General features: G+C 40.5%; 1 protein-coding gene across 3 annotated transcripts in view; it reads right to left on the minus strand.

The window, feature by feature from the left end:
• kaznb (kazrin, periplakin interacting protein b) overlaps positions 1–19,289 on the minus strand; it is a 63,800-nt gene that overhangs the window by 22,917 nt on the left and 21,594 nt on the right. For all 3 annotated transcript variants that reach the window (XM_070850296.1, XM_070850304.1, XM_070850313.1), the window contains exon 2: positions 4,810–4,917. In XM_070850296.1, the coding sequence (XP_070706397.1) occupies positions 4,810–4,917 (108 nt within the window). The remainder of the gene's footprint in view (positions 1–4,809; positions 4,918–19,289) is intronic.

Here is a 19,289-nt window from a genome sequence, read left to right on the forward strand (position 1 = left end):
CAGTAACTATAGCTGCAGAGGCCGAGGAGAAATGATACTAGAAAACAAAAGAAAACAAAGATGATGTGCAACGTGCTGTTTCTTATGGTCTTGGCGAAGGACTTTACAACAGAACCGTGACTGTGTTCTCGTGATGCTACCGTCTGTCTGTTGCAGTGCAATTTGTCAAACTCATTATCTCCTGCAATTTTGAGTGGCGACCTCAGGGAGCATCAGCTGCAGTAGGAGTCATGCAGCCTAGTGGGATCAAACCCACCACTATTTATTCATAAAACTCCTCGACATACACGAGTGCATATGAATGTGTAGATACACACACACACACGGACTCAGCCAAACGTCAGTAAATGTGTTTGTGACACCCAGGTGAAAAATAAAGATAACTTCTCAAAGATGGAGGCCCCTCCCATGGGATTGAATAGACTTCAAATACAGCTTCTGAAAACATCTTCTGCCAACCATAATGCTTCTCCACATACTGGATAATGTGACTGGTTCCCACATTAGTCCAAACACAAGAGCTAATGTCGATATTATTGTCCCTCAGTGCTATTTTCTCTCAGATTATGCAAGCTTTAGTATGTCTACTGAGCCACTAAAGTCTGTAATACTGAACAGTCTGACCAAATACCATCCATCCATGTACAATGCTCAGAGAAGATTAACAGATTATCATTATGAACATATCTAGGTCAGCGTTCAATTCTTATCTCAAGTAAAACAATAAATAAGACTGGGATATGAAATTGTGTCTCTGAGTATTTGTATACTAATGTTTGCGTCTACGTTGGCATTTCTGATTACTGTGAGGAGCGATCTTTGAATGGTACATACAGCCACATAAGTTGGTCGTATGTGGGCTAAGACTGGAATATGGAAATCAGCACTTAAAGGGCTGTACCAAAGAATCATCCATCCACCCATCGTCTATACCGCTTATCCGTCTTTTTTTTTTTGGTTTATTCGCACCACACCATTCACTTTGCCATGAACACAGCTGTTACAATCAATATCAATGCTTCTTCTTGAGTCAGATCTGGATCTGCTTCTGCTTTTTCCATAATCCTGCTGTCAAATAGACAAACAAACAAACAAATGGCAGCGAAACCACAACCTCATTGGTGGAGGTAATAACCCTGTGTAAGACCACAGTATATTGTTGTAAACGTGGCCCTTACTATGTCACGGTGATGTAATGATAACATAATGTAATAATACTACATTAAAAGTCCTGTGGTCATTATTTAACTTAAGTACAGCCACAGTATTTTCCTCAACATAGAATTTAAGCATCAAAAGTAAAAATTATTATTAAGATTATTCATGCTGTATCTATATTACACCATATTATTATTGTTGTTAGTGATGTATCATCATGTACAGAAAGCAGCATTATAGTGATACAGCTGGTGGTGATTGGGTTTATTTGGACTATTTCACATTAGAGTTGAATATATTAGCTTATTTTCAGAAACCTAATTGGGAGCTATTTTGAAATTGGAAAGTGGTATCTTTATGTGACTGTTTAAGTCAAATGGCAAAAGTTATAGGTTTCTAGCTTTTCAAATGTTTGTAATAATTTCTGTCTTAGTCAGCTAAGATAGTAAATTTAATGTATTTGGGTTTTGGGCTGTTTGTCTGAGAAAACAGGACAGTTTAAAGATATCAGCGTGGGCTTTGTATGTAAAGTGAAATAAATAAATGTACTTTCTACCACTGCAAACATGTCACAAATGATTGGGACAAACATAGAGAGCTTCAATAGCATTTTAGTCACAACACTCACAAATTCCTCTCATACAGTCAGGCATTTACAGGCACACACACATGTGCACAAGGACTCGAAACCACTCGCATACTGACTCAAGCCACTTCTATGGCCTACGCTAATCTTCAAGCACACACACAAGCAATCTCTTTCCTCTCCTTTAATCTCCTTTCCTATCTGTCACTCACCGGCCTTCCCCTCCTCCCTCTCGGACCTCCTGTCCTCCTTGGCACAGGCTCCACTCGACTCCACTGTCAACTGTGGTGTGAGCTCTCATAGCAGGTGAAAAAAAAAAGAAAACACACACACGTATACCTACAGACCAGTGAGCACACCGTTCAAACCAACACACACAATGCAGCATACAGCCGGCCGCTCCCAGCCCTGCTCGCTGAGGCTCCACCCAGACAGGTTACTGGGAAGTCATCCCCTGAGAGCCACTCAGCTGCATTTCCTGCTCCTTTTCTTTCTGTCTTTCAGTCTTTCTGTCTTTCCCCTGTATGTGCCTCTTTCTCTCCCACCTTCTACTGTGTGTACCTGTTTAGTGGCACGCCCTGTGGCAGTTCGGACAACTTTCACCCCACGCCCACTCCTGCTTTTCATCTTTTCCCCCCTTGTGTACAGACGAGGAGGAGGGGGGAGGGGAATACAAACTGCACCTCAGGCCTCAGGTAATGAGCCAGGTGAGTCAGTGGAGCTCTCACTCCACCTGATGGCCGAGAGCTAGCAGAGGACTGGGGTATGCAATTACACTGAACAGAGAACAATACACCCCTCTGTATGAAAGCTATACACTCCATCTGAGCCCACAGTGCCTTTGTAGTCTACACAAGTTTACATAACTCACTTCCTGAATGTGAATGTGATGTGAAAGTTATGGCCAGAAGAGGTAGGAATGTAAACTCTGAATGAAAATGCTGCGAGTGTAAACTTCAATATAAATGCCTCAAAAAATGAATCATGACAGCGGTGAAGTGATATGAAGTTCATGCTTCTAACCAAACCGCCTTAGCTCTGCATACTGAGATTGGATTATTAATACGAGCCCTCCCGTGTTATCTTTAACCCTCTAGGGATTTGTCCATCAACTTCTTCTCTGCCTGGTGATGAATAAGGACAGTCTGTGTCATGTCAGATGGGAACTCGGATGTAAATAAGTTTAAGGTTGGTCCAGTTTGTCTGGCAGAGCTCTTTAAGCCTGAAACCCCAAGGCAGGCACAGGTAGTATGAGGAAAATAAGATGGTGAATTAATTCAGACAGCAGATCCTGACTGGATATAAACTTAAAATGGACTTTTTGGTTTAATGAGCACTTGAGTAACTTAACAAGCATATGACAGCATGTTCTGTGTGAGCGTGTGTGCCAAAAGAAAGAGGAGCTAAAACTTTTTGCATTTTAAGATGTGACAGCAGTTCAGAGCAAGCATGCCATTTATCCTGCCAGTCAGAGGTTGACACTCAGAGCTTTAGCTCTGTCCAAAGATCAGATGTGCTCTAACCAGATACTTGTCACATGAGGCAATGGATCTGTCAATCACACACTGACACCTCAGGGATTACTGCCAGGCTCATTTCTCTCTGACAGATTAGAGCCGAGAAAAAAGATTGAAATGATGACTCTTCTATAGTGGCTATAATTAACCTCATTAGAAGGTAATGTGTTTATTGGAAGTGCATGGTTTTATTCACATGTAATATTACAGCTCTACAATCTCATTGAGCCAAAGTCTTAGAACTTTTACATATGCTAATTTTACCCACTTAGATTCAAATTTAAACCTGTCTAGCTGCTTTTTACTTTTATGAATAAGAAAATTTTGACATAATGTCGCACTTCATAATTCCAAGGTCATGCTGTAGCCTGCCTCTCAGCTACACTGAATCTTATTCACGGCATTGCTTTTATCATGACAGTTCTTCAGTTTGAAATTTTCCACCCCTCAGTGTCCTTATTCTTTGGCTTAACTCCCTGTTTCACTATGTCATTCATTTGCTTTGCTCACATTAAAGCCAGAAGAAATCCTAAAAGCCTTCTTTTTCTACCCTCCGCTCTCCTCCACTGTATTGCTCTCCCTTCTCTCAGCTGCACTCGGTTGACCTGTCAGTCTGCATTATCAGTGCTGGAGAGCGTTGATAGAGAGCCGCGACGGAGCAGCATTAAAATATTAGCTAGCCTTGAGAGAGAAGAGGAGGTGAAAAAAAAAGAGAACGCAGTGATGGGCACTGGGAGAAGAAGGAGAATGACTGACTGAGGTCACCACTGTCGCTGCCCATTGTTGATGGAAATGACATGAGGCTTGTCTAATAGCCGCTGAGCACGCTCTACCAGCTTTAAGAGGCTAGATTGGGTGAAAAGATTGGAACTACAATCACAGAACAGACTCCATAGTTTGGTATCAGTATGAGAAGAATAGAGAAAAATAGCAGTCATTATTATGAGAAAAAGAAATGGACACAGGGATTATAGATAAAGCAACAATACACATGCAGTCAATGGATTTTATGATCAATACCTTTTGTGGTAAGTATTATTACAGACTGGACAGTTAATTAACACACACTAAAGATTGAGAGAGACTATTATCTGAGCCACACAGGCCTCTCTGTAAAACATTTAATTTCTCAAACTGATGACAGTGATTGGAGAAAATAAGTGGCTTGCTTGATGCAATAATTACAATACAACACTAGTGCAATAAAGCCCATTCAGATTAACGCAGTTTGCAAAGTAAAATGCTTTTCTCTGGCAAGAAGTGAATCAAGTCTCAGTCCAGGGCCTCTGTGATCCGTATTGGGTGACAAAACATGATATTTAGCTGCAATGAATTAAAGCCTGCAGTGAACTATAAGGCCTTTGTGGACTGGTACCAAGAGCTGTTATCTGATTGTTCTCACACTCTTAGCCTGTGCAGGCCTTTGCTCCAGTGTTAACCTCCCAGTCAAGCTGACAGCTCTGTGTCTTTTAACTGCCAGGATAAATCACTGTGCACACTTCCTGCTGTCACCAAGGCAACACCTTGTATTTTCGAGCAACATTGTACCTTTGCCTAGCGAGCAGTCTGGAGTGCCAAAGTCCATCAGGCTGGATATCTCTGTGGGGTAGCACATGTCTGTCACCACCGTCTTCTGTCTGTGATGCACCGATGGATCTATGGCAGAAAAACATTAACAATAAATGAATAAAGAAATAACAAAATAAATCACAAAACAGCATCCCATGAATCAAACATTTATTCTCTCATCAAAACATCGTATATATATATATATATATATATATATATATATATATATATACACACACACACACACATATATATATATATACACAGATATGGGCTCATAAGGGTAGCTATAGTAGGCCTGTTAAATCAGGCTGTCAAATCAGCAGACACAGACATATTGCAAATATGAATCTGTACTACAAATAATTTTCAAAGCAATAACAATGCACATTGTATTAGTAATAATGCACGCTCCTTCCATTATTTTATAGTTCTTGTTTAACCTCATATTATCATTATTTTAGATCAATTGTTTTTCATCTTTCACACATTTTCCCTTTTTCTTCCATCTCCAATTAAAATCCATCCATTTATGTGATTCCACTATATTCCACTGACCTACTTTTCTCCTCCATACATTCAGCTAATGACACTGATCAAGGACTTCTGTGAGCTGCAGTGACTGAGGCTCATCTGCTCCACATTTTCTCGTTGGAGTTGGAGAATAAATTTGAGTACGGGCTCATACATCTCCTTTAAAATCATTAAGCCCACCCCCTGTCTACTGCTTTTCCTCCACCTCCTCTTCTAAATAGTTCACAACAATGTGTAAAGCATGAAAAAATGGCATTGATTGTTCGAGGTGGCAATATACTCTCTGTAGCAGAGTGGTTTTGTAGAGCACCAAAGCTCCAACCAAAGCTTTACAACAGAAACGATTTCCTCTAGAAGAGGGCTTCAGATCCCGCTATTGATCTGAAAATCTTCAAACTGAAAGAAATTCTTCTGATCTTATACATTCTTCAGAAGCAAAAATTTATGGATTTCATGGCAGATAAAGGCGTGACCGTACTTCCTGTGTACGTACAAATGCAGTGTTTAAATCAAACTTGTTTTGTAGTTTCAGCATGAACCTCGTTCATGAGTACAGCAACTGGCATCTACCCTCAGGAGCCTTCTGAGTAGTACCATCTGCACAACCACTCTTCCTCAACAATGATCTCAGCTTCCTTCCTAATCTGCATATTTTGACAGTTTTAATTTCATGACCGTATGGTATTTATCTAGATCACTGACCTTCCCCTCCCTTCTCCCCTCCTCTGTCCTCCTGACCTGTCGATATCTGGTTAGGAGTTGCTAAACTGACCTTTTCCTCTGTCTAATATGGAGATTGGACAGCGGGCAGGCTCATGCTCGTCCGCTCCAAGGTTGCTTTACTTAGCACCAACAATAATGAGAGAGAGAGAGGATGAAGCTCCTGGCAGGGAGACAAATTCACAGACAATGTATTCCTGCACTTAGTTGAAGGTGTCTGCGCTTTGTACTCTTAATAAAAATAAAGATGACAGTATATAAATCCACTGCCGTAACACAGTGGTTTAGGGAGCCATTGTTTGACAATGTCTTTAATGAGCAGCCTGTCAAATGAGAAAAGTATCTAAATTATTACGATGTATTTAGATAATTGTGCTTTCTCCGTGCATGTGCTTCATAAAACAAACACGCCTCACCTTGGTACTTCAACTTATTTCAGGCATCTGAACTTTTCATTGGTTTAATTGACCTTCCATTCCCAAGAGGTTTTTGATTAGCCAGTGCCCATTGTATTCAAAGGGAGAGACTCCCCTTCATTTTATGTATGTCAGAGCTGTAACGTATGTGAATGTACTCTGGAGAGGTATATCCTGAGGAGTGGGCGGTATGTCTGCCACCTCTACCTGCTTGAACCACTGCTGTGAGGGGTTGAATGTTATGGAAATGATGAGGCCAAGCTGTGCCGCTTTGACTACCTAAACAAACCAGGCAGGACCGGAACACAAACAACAGGCTAATGCCTAAACCAATGCCAGAACAATCTCCAGGATAGAAAATCCCTTTCACAGTTATTTCATATCTTATCATTATCATCTTACCCTTTCACAATCAAAAGCCAAGTTCACATGAAAAAAATATATTGTTTGCAATTATCCTGAAGTGCCACTTTATCCCAGAAGCCTCTGGAGGGACGTGCTTTTAGGCGTGTGTGACTGACAGATGAGCCGGTGGTCTGATATTGTGAGCTGCTCTCTGAGGATGAGCTACGAGTGAAATAGGTGCCTTTTAAATTGAAGTGTCCCAACCTGTCAGACGGATATATCTATCAAAGTGGACGACCCTAAACGGGAGGTGGACCACCTTGGTTTTCTAAATTTACAGTATGTTGTCTCTTCTGATGTTTAACTCCATCAAAGATAAAGACTTACTTTAACAAATATTTTTTGCAGCAGACATTTTGACACATCACAGCAGGAATAGCAGCGGTTTATTGAATAACATTAATGAGGCCTGCGTTTCACTTTGGCGAGGTTCTGGTATTGCGCATGCTGCTTCACTGGAAAAACTTACTAAAACACTTAATGGAAACGATCTGTCATTAACATTATTAATTCCACCTGTGCCTTCCTATTTAAGGTCTGTTTAAAACCCCGGACACTAAACAGGTGTTTTCACTTGGCTGGAGCTGTAATGAAATGACATGAGGTCTTCAAACTTAAGTAACCAATAAGAATGATTGTTATGACTGCCGCAGACTCCTGCCCGATTTATGTGCATGCTCCAAAGGAGTCTGTGTGGTCACGGGGATCGGATGCTTCTCCCACTACCTGGTTGGTTATTCAGTAATCCTGAGGCTAGAATTTGAAAATTTCTTGGTAAAATCATTTAATTACGATGGAATTGCTACTATCAGAGGATTCACTCAAGAAGGTTTCACATAGAGTTCAACGTAGAATTTGAATCCATTGACCAATAGTAAGTACAGTGAGTACAGTGCTCACACATGAAGGGACAAAGAGCCGGAGAATCCGAAATAGAGGAAGGTATTGTTGGCTTATCATCTGTGCTGCAGCATTCACTTTGATTTAACTTCCTCTGTTGGGGTAAAAAACTTCTCTAGGAAAGGTTTACATACAGTGATGAGACAGGGGTCAATGGTACAAATACATCTTTTGAATAAACTATGAACATATTGTCCTGTTGGTGATTGGGTTTCTAAGTGACTGTCAGGAAGCTTATTAGCTCAAACAGCTTTATATTTAATCCTCAAAACAAAATGGTGCAATGATGAACAAAATTCCAGGGCAAAGTAAACAGAGCCATAGACAGAAAATAGAAAGAGGCCCAGAGCTAAAGTCACTGACCAGTACTAGCCTGACTGAGATGGTTGGTGGGTTAACGGTTGTTTTGCCAAATTCAGTTCACCACAAGCCCCTCGAGTCACCAAATTTCTTCCCCCACCAGTTTGGAGGAGCGAATGTCACTGTGATGTGACCACCACTTTTTCTACCTGACAGTATGGGCTGTAAAGTCAACGAGTGCTCCAGGCAGAATAATCCACCTCATGTGACAAAGTGATCTATGTGATTTTTCTGCACATTTGTTAGAGAGACTGTGTGAGAGCAAACTTGTTACTTGTAACTGTAGCTTGTGAGCCTGGCTATCACTCAGTGTCACCGTCAAGCTGATGAAAGGACAGTGACAGCACCGTGTGATTCAAATACGATTTAAAATTTTTTTTTTTAAATTGCTGTATGCAAATGACGCCTCCATCTAAATAGATCATCTACAGAGATGGATTCTCAATGATGCACCTTCAAGTGCACACACAGGGGGGACCTTGGTAAGATGAAAATTATTAAATGTAAATTTCTCCTCTTTGGTTATTGTTATTTTCTGCCAAAGAAAACACAAAGAAATGTGCATTTTTATTTCATTCGGACCGGAACTGCTATTATAAATCTTTGGGAAATTAAAGTGACTTCCTTGCAAGCAACAGTGGAAAAACACAGCTCTGACAGCATCACAAGGGAAAACACCCACTAGTTAGTAATGAGAATCTGCTGAGAGTATTTGAGTGCAGAAATACGCCCAGGTCTGGGAGGAAGTCAGAGAGACATCTCAAACATCTGACACAGCTTCCCCTCCTGACATCCAGCTGAGGGACGCAGACTGCATGTACAGGACATGATGGAAAGGGGAGACAAACACTCAGTAGAAGTCACAGTGTTTATTCAAGAAAAAAGATTCAACTATCATTGGTGTGCAGACAGCTCATCATTGCCCACCCTCAGCCAACCTTTAATTACACTGGCATTCAGTCCATCATGCAGGCAGCAGCTGCATTCATTCCTGTATCAGTCATTGCACCAGAAAGGAAGCCATCATCACCGTGCTACTGTGGAGTCACGCCGCCCTGAAACACAGTCCTGCTGAGTGCAATAACATGGGTTTTATCATTCCAAGCGACTGAGACAAACCTGTATGGGTACCACTCACAGTAATTCACAAGGGCTGGAAACATGCTGTAATTAGACCTACCAGGGCATGAAGTGTGTGTAAACTAGCAGGCTAGCTTTAAGAGGTGATTGGCTATCAGAGTAATCTTTAGAGAACAAAAGGTCACTGTGTTCATCATTTCTACATATTCTCCACCCCTGAAACGCTTTTGGTCTTTGTTTGGGGAGGAAGGCTATTGTGTTGATTGGGGCTTGTGGTGCAGATTAAAATACAGCTATTCAAAGCTTCAGCAATGGATACTAAGGGAATTTTTTTTGTTAACTGCTTATTTTATGTACTTTATTTAGCAGAGAGAGAGAGATGATAAAAAACAGCATTAGAACAAAAGCAGGTGATAAGCTTAAGTAACACTGGGACAAAAGAATAGGAGCTAAGATGTCTTACAGAGAAAAATGTTATAATCCTGAAATGTAAAGCCCTGAAGAATTTAACCATTTTCTGTGGTGCACAGTAATTGCTCCCCATTGGTATGACAATAACCATAGTGTTCAAATTTCTATTATTTCCTCTCATGCATTTGAATTGACACAACATAATGTGAGAGGAATTTGAAACACTATCTAAATGGAATTTCACAGCCATGCAGACAGTGAATAAATTAACAAAGCTAAATGATGTAATGCCTATTGGGTTTCTAACCTTTGGCACAAGACTGAGCCAGAAAACCTCATCTGGTTATATAAGACAATGGGATTGAGTTCAGTTGAGATATTTAGTGTTTGAATATTTCACAAGGGAGACTGCTCATCCCTGACCCCAACACTCAAAGGTCGCTTCTGGTATTATCAGGCTCAGACACATGGGGCTCTTCAAATCACAGCGAACGTGAATGCTGACACGGCAGTCCCACAGCACTTTGCCTCTCCACTGGTAGGTATCATTAACAGCCTCTGACACAGATGGAAATGATGAATTAGAAATAAATCTCCTCCACGATGGAGACAGATATGAAATCAGAAACTCCAACAAAAATATTGTGTAAAACCAGAAAATGACAAATTGAAGCCTCCATAAACACAGGCTGTAAACATGTCAAGTAATTATTGACAACAGCAGTGAAATACTTCGAGGGAGAGCCGACTTGGTATTCAACACACTCTTTACACCATAAGAGAGGCAGCAGATAAATTTCTCCACTGGGACAGATTGAAAGTGAAACTATATGCTATATATCGAAGGTTGAGCTGTCACATCTCTATTATACAACCCAAACATGGAGCCAAAACACTGCAGCAAAATGTCATTCCTCTAGCATTTTACTTTGCCTGGAGCTGAAAACTTACTGTCTATTAATCTGTGTTTATAATCATACGTGACACAGTGAATCAATACTCCCAGTGCTCACAGAACATTAGACCTGAAAGGCTGCTCGAAGGCTGCTGTGATCCATGGCCTCTGGAGGCTGTGTGCTCCCATTAAGAGCACAACAGTGGCCTGCCCTGAGGACATGTGCAAAAAAAAAGCCCCTTCAGGGACACATTCATTACATCAATGAGGAGAAATTGCTTGAGGAAGACGAGCGTCCAGGGTTACCAGTGTTATGGTTATGGTTGGTGTTGTTCAGCACAGCAATCTGCGAGAACCACAGCAACCGCTGCATCTCTCTCGCTCTAATGATTTCTGTGTGAAAGGACAAATTGAAGGAGGGATTTTAAAAAGACACACGTAGAGAGGTGGAGTAGGGCCGCGCACACCTTAGGAAGTCTGTAAATGCAATATTTTCACTACATCACTTGGTGGTGGGCGATAGGAAAATACAGTCTGTGAGAACATGAATTTTTCTATTCTGTTATGTACTGAGTGGCACAGATTTATGGCAATTGTATATTTTTGCATCAAGATGCTAGAATTTAGTGATTTGACCGTTTTTTAATTCAATGGGTTAGAAAAAATAATATAACTATTAACAATATGGCAAAGGATGGCTGAAATGAAACATAAATTTAGGATGAGGAGAAAAAAAAAAACATGAAATACCCTACACATCCTCCCCCTTTTGTGACGCTCTTTCTCCAGTCATTTTTATAGAAAATTCTAAAAATAATTGATTTTGCAGAAAATGTCACAATTCACATTGATATAAAACTATGCACATGACAATAGAGGCTTTTGTTTATATGAGATGCTTCTAACAGGTCAGTGCAATTAAACTGCTAATTAACTGAAAAGAGAAATTTGTGAACGATGCTACATTTTACTAGGCGTATCATTTTTGTTCAGTATTCAGTTTAAGTAGGCTGAGGTATTTTTGAATAAGTATCCCTTGAATCACTAATTCAGTGTCACATGCCACACCTGCTCATAGCAATACCAGCACTGCAGTGCTCAGCCCTGTGATTAAACTGTGTTATGTTGTTATGCTTCAACCAAAACAGCTGAAGGGCTCAAGAGAGCAGAAACTACCTCAGGTGGTTATTCATAACAATAACATCAGGAAAACAAGGTTTTGAGATGATACCTAACCTTGGAGTCACTTTAGGGAGATGTAGTCATGCATCATCCCATATGGCTGCTACTATGATCTATGTTGGCTGATGAATGATCACAGTGTCAAACTGGAATAGGAAGGGACTAGAGTTAGAAGATAAGAAATGTGTGTACAACTATAAATACAAAAACATCACATCATCCTTCATGCTGGCTACATACTATACATGTAGGCATATGACTGATGTAGGACAGTCCATGAAGCATTTTTAATCATTATCTTCGTGGATCAACCAGTGAAAAATGTGGAATCCATTATGACCTAGATAATAAATGTTTCTGTAACCCTGGAGGATTAGCTCCTGTCAGTGGTACACTGGTTAATCTGACACAGTCTCATCGAAGAGCACCATGGTGAGCTCAAGGTTCAGTTGGAGTAGCCATGCACCTGCCCTCTGCCACAGGGGTGGACAACAAATTCATAACTTCAAGTTAGATTTGACACAGTCCAACAGGGACACCAGGCAGAAAAGCTCTTAAAGCAAATACAAGAAATGTTTTCATACTATAGCAGACACATACAGATATATAAATGAATAAGCAAAGAAGACTGCACTACAGTGTTGCCATGGTACTAACCTTAAAATGCATTAAAGGAAATAATTTAAAGGTGATGATGAAAGTATTTCTATACCATCTCTAAAATGTCATGAATGCTGCAATATCCTCACAATTACAATTTATGCCAAATGGACACAAAGCTACACACAAAAATCCCTCTCTTACTCACACACACACGCTCACATACTGTACACACAGACTTTGTGGCTCATCTGGTTGATACTGTGGGTCACAGCTGGTCATTGCAGGGCATCATCTGCCCTGCCAGGACCCAAAGGCTTTGCCGGACCAGGAAGGCCAGATGAGGGCGGATTTAAAGTGAAGATTAAGCAGAAAAATCAGCCTGGAAGAAATCCAACACTGACACAACTAAAAAAAATTTATCCAGCTCCTTGTGCCATTGCCATTCCTGCCTTTGGTAAGAATTGCAAGGATCGGCTCTGCTCTTTAATATTTGGAACATTTGGAAAATGTGAGATGTTTTGCTGACCTCTATCTCCTTCGGCCTGGGAATTGATAAACGGTCTTTTCACACATGTCAGCCCTGCCACACCCATCCCAGCTGCCTCTGCAGGATCCAAAAGGGACTCCCTTCTCTCTGGACAGCAGGACTGGGACAGAGGACGAGCTGGACATCATCTGCTCTAAAAGACAGCTAGAGGGAGAGGCTTGGTTGCAAAAGGTTGAATAGACTTAGCTATTCTTTTAAAACTGGCAGATCTTTTCCCACTCACTTCCACTTCACAGCCAAAAGGTGCATTAATAGTTTGTGAGGTAAAGAAGAGTTTGTAAGGGAAGAGAAATAACAGCTTAAAAAACACTGCTGTAATGAAATGAAATTGAAGGGCTCCAGTGGGTAAGCAGAGGCTCTTCTCCAGGGGAAACCGTCACTACTCATCAAGCTGAATAATACAACACAGTAATGCATCCCTTGGAGTCAGTGGTGGGCGTAACAAACCAGCCACAGTATAATGGCTATAGTAGTATGTGAGGCATAGTTTCAAATGCTGACCAATAGAGAAGTCGGGTAAAGGTGTGAATAATAGAACTAAGACTACCATATTCACTGGACCTTGACAAGCCAGCTACTGATGGAAGGATGGGAGGCACCCACGCAGGAACCCGCACTGTCAGCTTTACCAGCTAACATACTGTCTTCAAACAGAATTGAATATCATTTGCAATGTACAACAACTCAATACAGCAAAGCTGAACTCAAACCCAGCGAGCTATATTCCTGCTGGAGCAAAATGAGCAGCCAAATCAGACAGCAACATGTTTTATTGATTTTAAAAGATGCTATTGTGGTGTGACATATCTGGCTTTTGTTATAAATAGCACTTGCCTGCTCGAGTTGCCATGACTGTCTATTACAGTTGCTAATTGCAGGAGAAAAACGGAGACAACACAAAAGCCATGCTGTGCTGCTGGCATCAAGTATAATAACAAAAAAAAGCCACAAGTGCTCCTCTGCTGTCTTGGAACCAACAACAAAGTCTAGAGCTATTAGTCAAAATTTGTTCTCTTGCCATAATGATCTGCAAACTGGCAGGCACACCACGAATCTGGGAGTCTGAGGAGTGTGAAAAAATGCATTTATAATAAACACATTTACTAGTAGGTCTGCAGTCTTGGTGACACAATTATCTTGTGAGATAACATTTTTTCAACTTAACCACTTTAAATTAAATACATACAATTAATTAAATGAGCTTATTTGGTATTAAAACTCCCCAGCTTGTATTTTTATACCAGCAGGGGTAATGAATACATGAATGTCTGATTTTCCCTGAGGGAAAACTTGTCTCTGGCTTTAATTCACTGTAGATTATCCCCAATTGTAAAAAGTCATATCAATAAATACATAGCACAAGGAAACCACATACATAATAAATTATTAAGTACATAAGCTGATGCATAACACACACACACACAAACAGACAAGAAAGAAATCTTATCATTAAACTCTTAGCACTCAAGTGCTTTCTCAAGTGGCATTGAAGACACCTTGCACAACGCGGGCAATGACGTGTTATCTCCATGTTAAGTACCCTGACTGCTATGGGAATAATTTAATGTTTATAGCCATTTTGCCGACACGCAGAACCTTAAGTCTTCCACATGATGGTATAAAGGCTAGCGAAACAGGGCTTTCAGACAAAAAGTGCAAAATCAACATTGTGCAGAGAAATGCCAAATATTTCCTATGGAGTGCTGCTGTGCTATTTCAGGCAGCTGCACGAGCCATAGCTGTCCACACAAAGCCAAAGTTCAATTGAATTGAACAATATCCATCAATGAGATTGTGGCCATGACAACAACTAAGAGGAGAATTATTCTGTAGCATCCCAGTTCATCCGGTTTGTGTTGCTTCATTCTGTGCACCACCTCCTTCAAACTATTAACTCTTGCATTCTTGGTCTGAAACCATGGTAAAGAGCATGAGCTGGTTTACGCGTCAAAAAGGTTAAAGCATCTGATTGCCACACTTGCTGATACACAAAAATAATATACATACTGTATATCCACAATAATAATCATAATAAATTACTTGTATTTCTACACACTATGTCAGTAGCGTTGGCAACCAATTTAGCACTGCAGTGTATTGAACCTGGCGAGAGAAAGGAGTATGCTTTAAAAACACTGAGTTTATTCCAGGAGTCCTTCACACCACAGGTCATCACTCATATTACTACAATTGATATACATAATAAGCTTTGATAGAGAGGGGACATATGAGTGTAAGGAATACAGGTAGTAAAGTCACTGTGTTATCCTTGGAGGGAGAAATATATCACATAGAATTACATCCCTCTAGTGAGGTGATGAATTACCCATTGTGGTGGTGAGTTTTACAGTAATGGTGAAAAATTCTGCAAATGAAAAATGACCCAGTAAGCTATCCACGCCATGACTCCGACTTGCAGCTACTGTTACAATAGATGCTAACGTTTTTAAGGTCATTGCCTTCCTCTCGCAATACCTTACAATTCTATAAGAACCTGAATCAGCTTTTCGCTCAGCAGTGTGCACCGTTCAGAATGACTAATGTCTCAGCGCAGGCCCAATCTCGTGAAAGGAGTTGACCGCTTACTCCTTTCCTACTGCATCAGAGAGCACCAAAGAGACGGGTTCCTGTGTAGCAGAGGATCCATATTTAAAATCTAATCATCCTCTCTGTCAATGCTTCAGCCTACATGAGACTGTAATTAGTGGGATGGCAGTGGAAGTGCTAATTAGCATCTCAGCTAAGTTTTAACTTAACCACAGTGCTTCATGCACATGTCATACACACACCACAAACTAGGTCTCCTCTAAGTGCACTTCACAAATCTACCAATTACTGAAGATTACACATACTGTCCTACCTGCAGCTACAGATTTGACATGTAGTTATTTTGAATGGTGACCTCTATTCAGGGTCGTAGAGTTTGCTGAAAGAAATAATTTTCTCTACTAACATCTCCCCCTTCATTTTAGATAAAAGTTAATATGGCAGAGGTCCTGCTTGATGCAATTATCCTAACTTTTAAAAAAACACAGACTGAAGCAGCTTATTCATAATGATGGCTGCAACTAATGTGTGGAACAAAATGTGAAATGGTAATGCTTTGTTATTGCACAACGACTGTTCTCAGGCATCTATACCTTTTATATCTTTTACCGCTATGGCTGAAGTGAGCGTATTAGACATTAGTGGCTGATAAGAGAGGATTTCAGATTGGGAGCTTTTTCTCATTAACAATACACCATATGCTTTTAGATCAGAGTATGTGCTCACTGATGAACAGCTAAGTGCTTCCAAAACGGCTCTTAACCAAGGACTAGATGCAATACATCCCTATTATTGCAGCATAGTTTCCAACCACTATTGGCGGCACTGAGCTCAATACAGCAGAGCAATGCTGGAACTGGTGATCAAGGAAGATATTATATGGTATTTATACACACCACATTTGTCTTTTTTGTTATGTTAGCTGTGAGTTCTATGCAAAGTGTTGCCACAAAGTTCACCTGTCCTCATGTGGGTTTGTATTCTCCCTCCATTAAATAACTTTAATTTACCCTGAATACCTGTAAATCACTCAGCTAGCTACTGGCAGGACAGTCATCCCACATATCACAGCTAAGTTAGCTAGCTCATTCTCCAGCAAGCTAACTTGTGTCATTAGCTACCATGTGTTAGAAAGACTTAGCAAGCAGCAAAGGAAGGCTGATATCGGGAGTTTTGGTGAAAAGAAAACAGCACAGAGATGCCAGGCTGGATGAAAACAGAGTATGGGGAGCTGATGACTAAAATGACAGTGACCAGTGACAGTGGAGATTTAGAGGGAACAATCGAGTATTGACTATGTCTGCCTCAAGCCCCCAGGAAGTGCAGCATTTTTAATTACAACAATGGCGTCCGTCACATGATGTCACAAAAAAAACACTTTTTTTGAGACGCCTGTAAATCAGTGGATACATTTTCACAATGCCCACTAAATGACTCGCTTCACGCTTCAGAATTTAATCCATCCGGCCCAATAACATTTGGGAAGTGTAGAAGAGACGCATGATTAGATGATTTCATTCTCATTAATTATAGCGGAAAGCTAACAGGAAGTTAGCCAGCTTGGCAGACCTGAGACGCAGGTGCGCATGCTCCATTGGCCCAACAATGCAGAAGTACTTTTATACCCATGAAGTCAGATTTTTTTAGACTTCATGCGACACTGAGCACCTTTCATAGAAATGGACAGAGCCCCGCCTCCAACGCTGTATCCAGTTGTCTTTAAACATCAATGGTCTGCCTTTATCAAGTCAAGTCAACATTAACTCGGCAAGTTAGCTCAGTTGTCAACTCCCTCTTCCTGCTTGCCCTTCACTCACTTAAACCCTTGGCTTTAGAGAAGTTGCCCAATGTGGATTTAGTTTAATGCTAAATGTTCTGCTCAGCTGTTAACATGTTTGCCAGTATTTGGCTATCTGTGCATAGTTACAAGTTAGAACAAGACCTTGTGAAATTTGGTGCTGAATACTCCTGACTAATTTACACTTCTATAAACATACCTGACTGAACCAAGGATGTAGAGAGAGTACATGCATTTTTGTTTTACATTTGTTATTCAGTCACACAGAGATTTCTGCAAATGTGAGGGGGAAAAAATCTAAACATTTTTTTCATCTGTTATCCAAACGCAGATTATCCAAATGCATTTTTAAAAAATTGTTTCACGTCTATAAATTAGTGATTGTAGCAGTCTGTGCATGATTAGCTCCCTGCTTTGCTTTTGTTGCCTTTAAATCTGTTGTCTAAATGTCATCTTGATATTTACTGTAATTGAGTTGTAGTTTGTTGTATCTAATTAGTTGTATAGTAATTTGTTCTAAATAAAATTAGCCCCACATTTACCAGCCGCAACATTAAAGTGATGAAAACTTAAATGCACAAAAATTTTGATCCAATAATATAACATATAACTGCTCTGAAAAGGGCCATTCTCTTACTTACTTAATACTTAAGCTTTTCTTAAATAACATTTTTAATACAGAGGTTCCACTTGGCTATATATACACTGTGGTGTTGCTACTTTCACTTAATCAAAACCATATCCTTGCATCACTGGAAATAAGTAAATAAACTATCCATTAGTTCCTGACTTCTTCCTCACACATTCATTAGTTTAAACTATACTATAATTTGTGTCTTGTTGTAAAGGATTTATCACATCATCAATGGGATTGAATGTCCTCTACAAGGGAGGAAAAACCAGTTTCATATTAGCTAATATAATTTATCGAAAAACACTGTGAAAAGACCATCCTGGGAAATGAAGCTACATTTCGCCAAATTTAGAGGATTGCATGGAGGAAAGCAATTTAAACACAGCACAGCACAGCACAGGTATTTTGTGAGAGAAAACTGAAATAGTCTAATGTGAAACTTTTATGTCCAAGTTGAAAGTACTCTTGCCTGATGAAACTATGTCTCAGTGGGAGACAGCACAACTACCCCGGCAGCTGTCAGGACAACGGTCTGATGCAAGCTGGTGTTGAAGATTTCTGTTCAAACTCCAGATAAATCAATTTTTAGGGGGGAAAAATGCTAAAGAATTTCATTATTTAACATCTATAAGACATGGAAAATATAGTGTGTGTTGTTGAACAGTACCCTGATGACTTTCATAGTAGTATGCTAGTTTACATACTGTTTGTTTCCATGCACCCCTGCTGCAGGCTGTAATGATAATTATTCATGGAAAGCAAGATAGGTAGGCAGTGGTCCAAAAAGATCCTCCATCTGTCCAGAAATCTGACCTTTTGTATGATACTGTAGATCAAAAGTGCAGACAATAGCCCACTGCCTTAGTGGTCCACTGAGTGATTGATGTCACCTCATTAACAATAGGAGCTGAAACTGCTGAGAGCAATGCAAGCACTCTTTCTCCGTATGTCATTGTGTACACTCTTCCTCCCTGCCCTTTCGTATGTCACCGCCAACGCTGCAATTGTGCAGAGAGTCCAACAGCCTCTCCTCTCCCTCCCTCTGCCCTCTCTTCCTTCATCAATCAACCTCTTCTTGAAGTTTTAAAACCCCAAATCCCTCAACTCATCTAGTTCTTTCTCTCTTAGGATTTTGTTCCTCATGATTATTAAGATTCCTCTCCTGTCCGCGTACTGTAACTGCTGCAGTGAAAGATATTCTCCCTTTCTCTCTCTGTATGTCTGCCACTGTTTCTCCCTTGGTCTTTAATTTCCCTCTGCTACTTCCCCCCGGTTGGTTCTGCGTCACTGATCACCATTCGTTCGATCCACTGAGGCTTCTTCCCAGGAGAGTAACTGCAGTAATAAGAGCAGAGAGGCTCTGGGATGTATACTGCAGGCGCCCTGCAGGGCTGCCTGTAACAGAGAGCCATGTCAGGAACAGAGTC

The sequence above is a fragment of the Pempheris klunzingeri genome, chromosome 2, assembly GCF_042242105.1.
Source record: "Pempheris klunzingeri isolate RE-2024b chromosome 2, fPemKlu1.hap1, whole genome shotgun sequence".
Taxonomy (NCBI): domain Eukaryota; kingdom Metazoa; phylum Chordata; class Actinopteri; order Acropomatiformes; family Pempheridae; genus Pempheris; species Pempheris klunzingeri.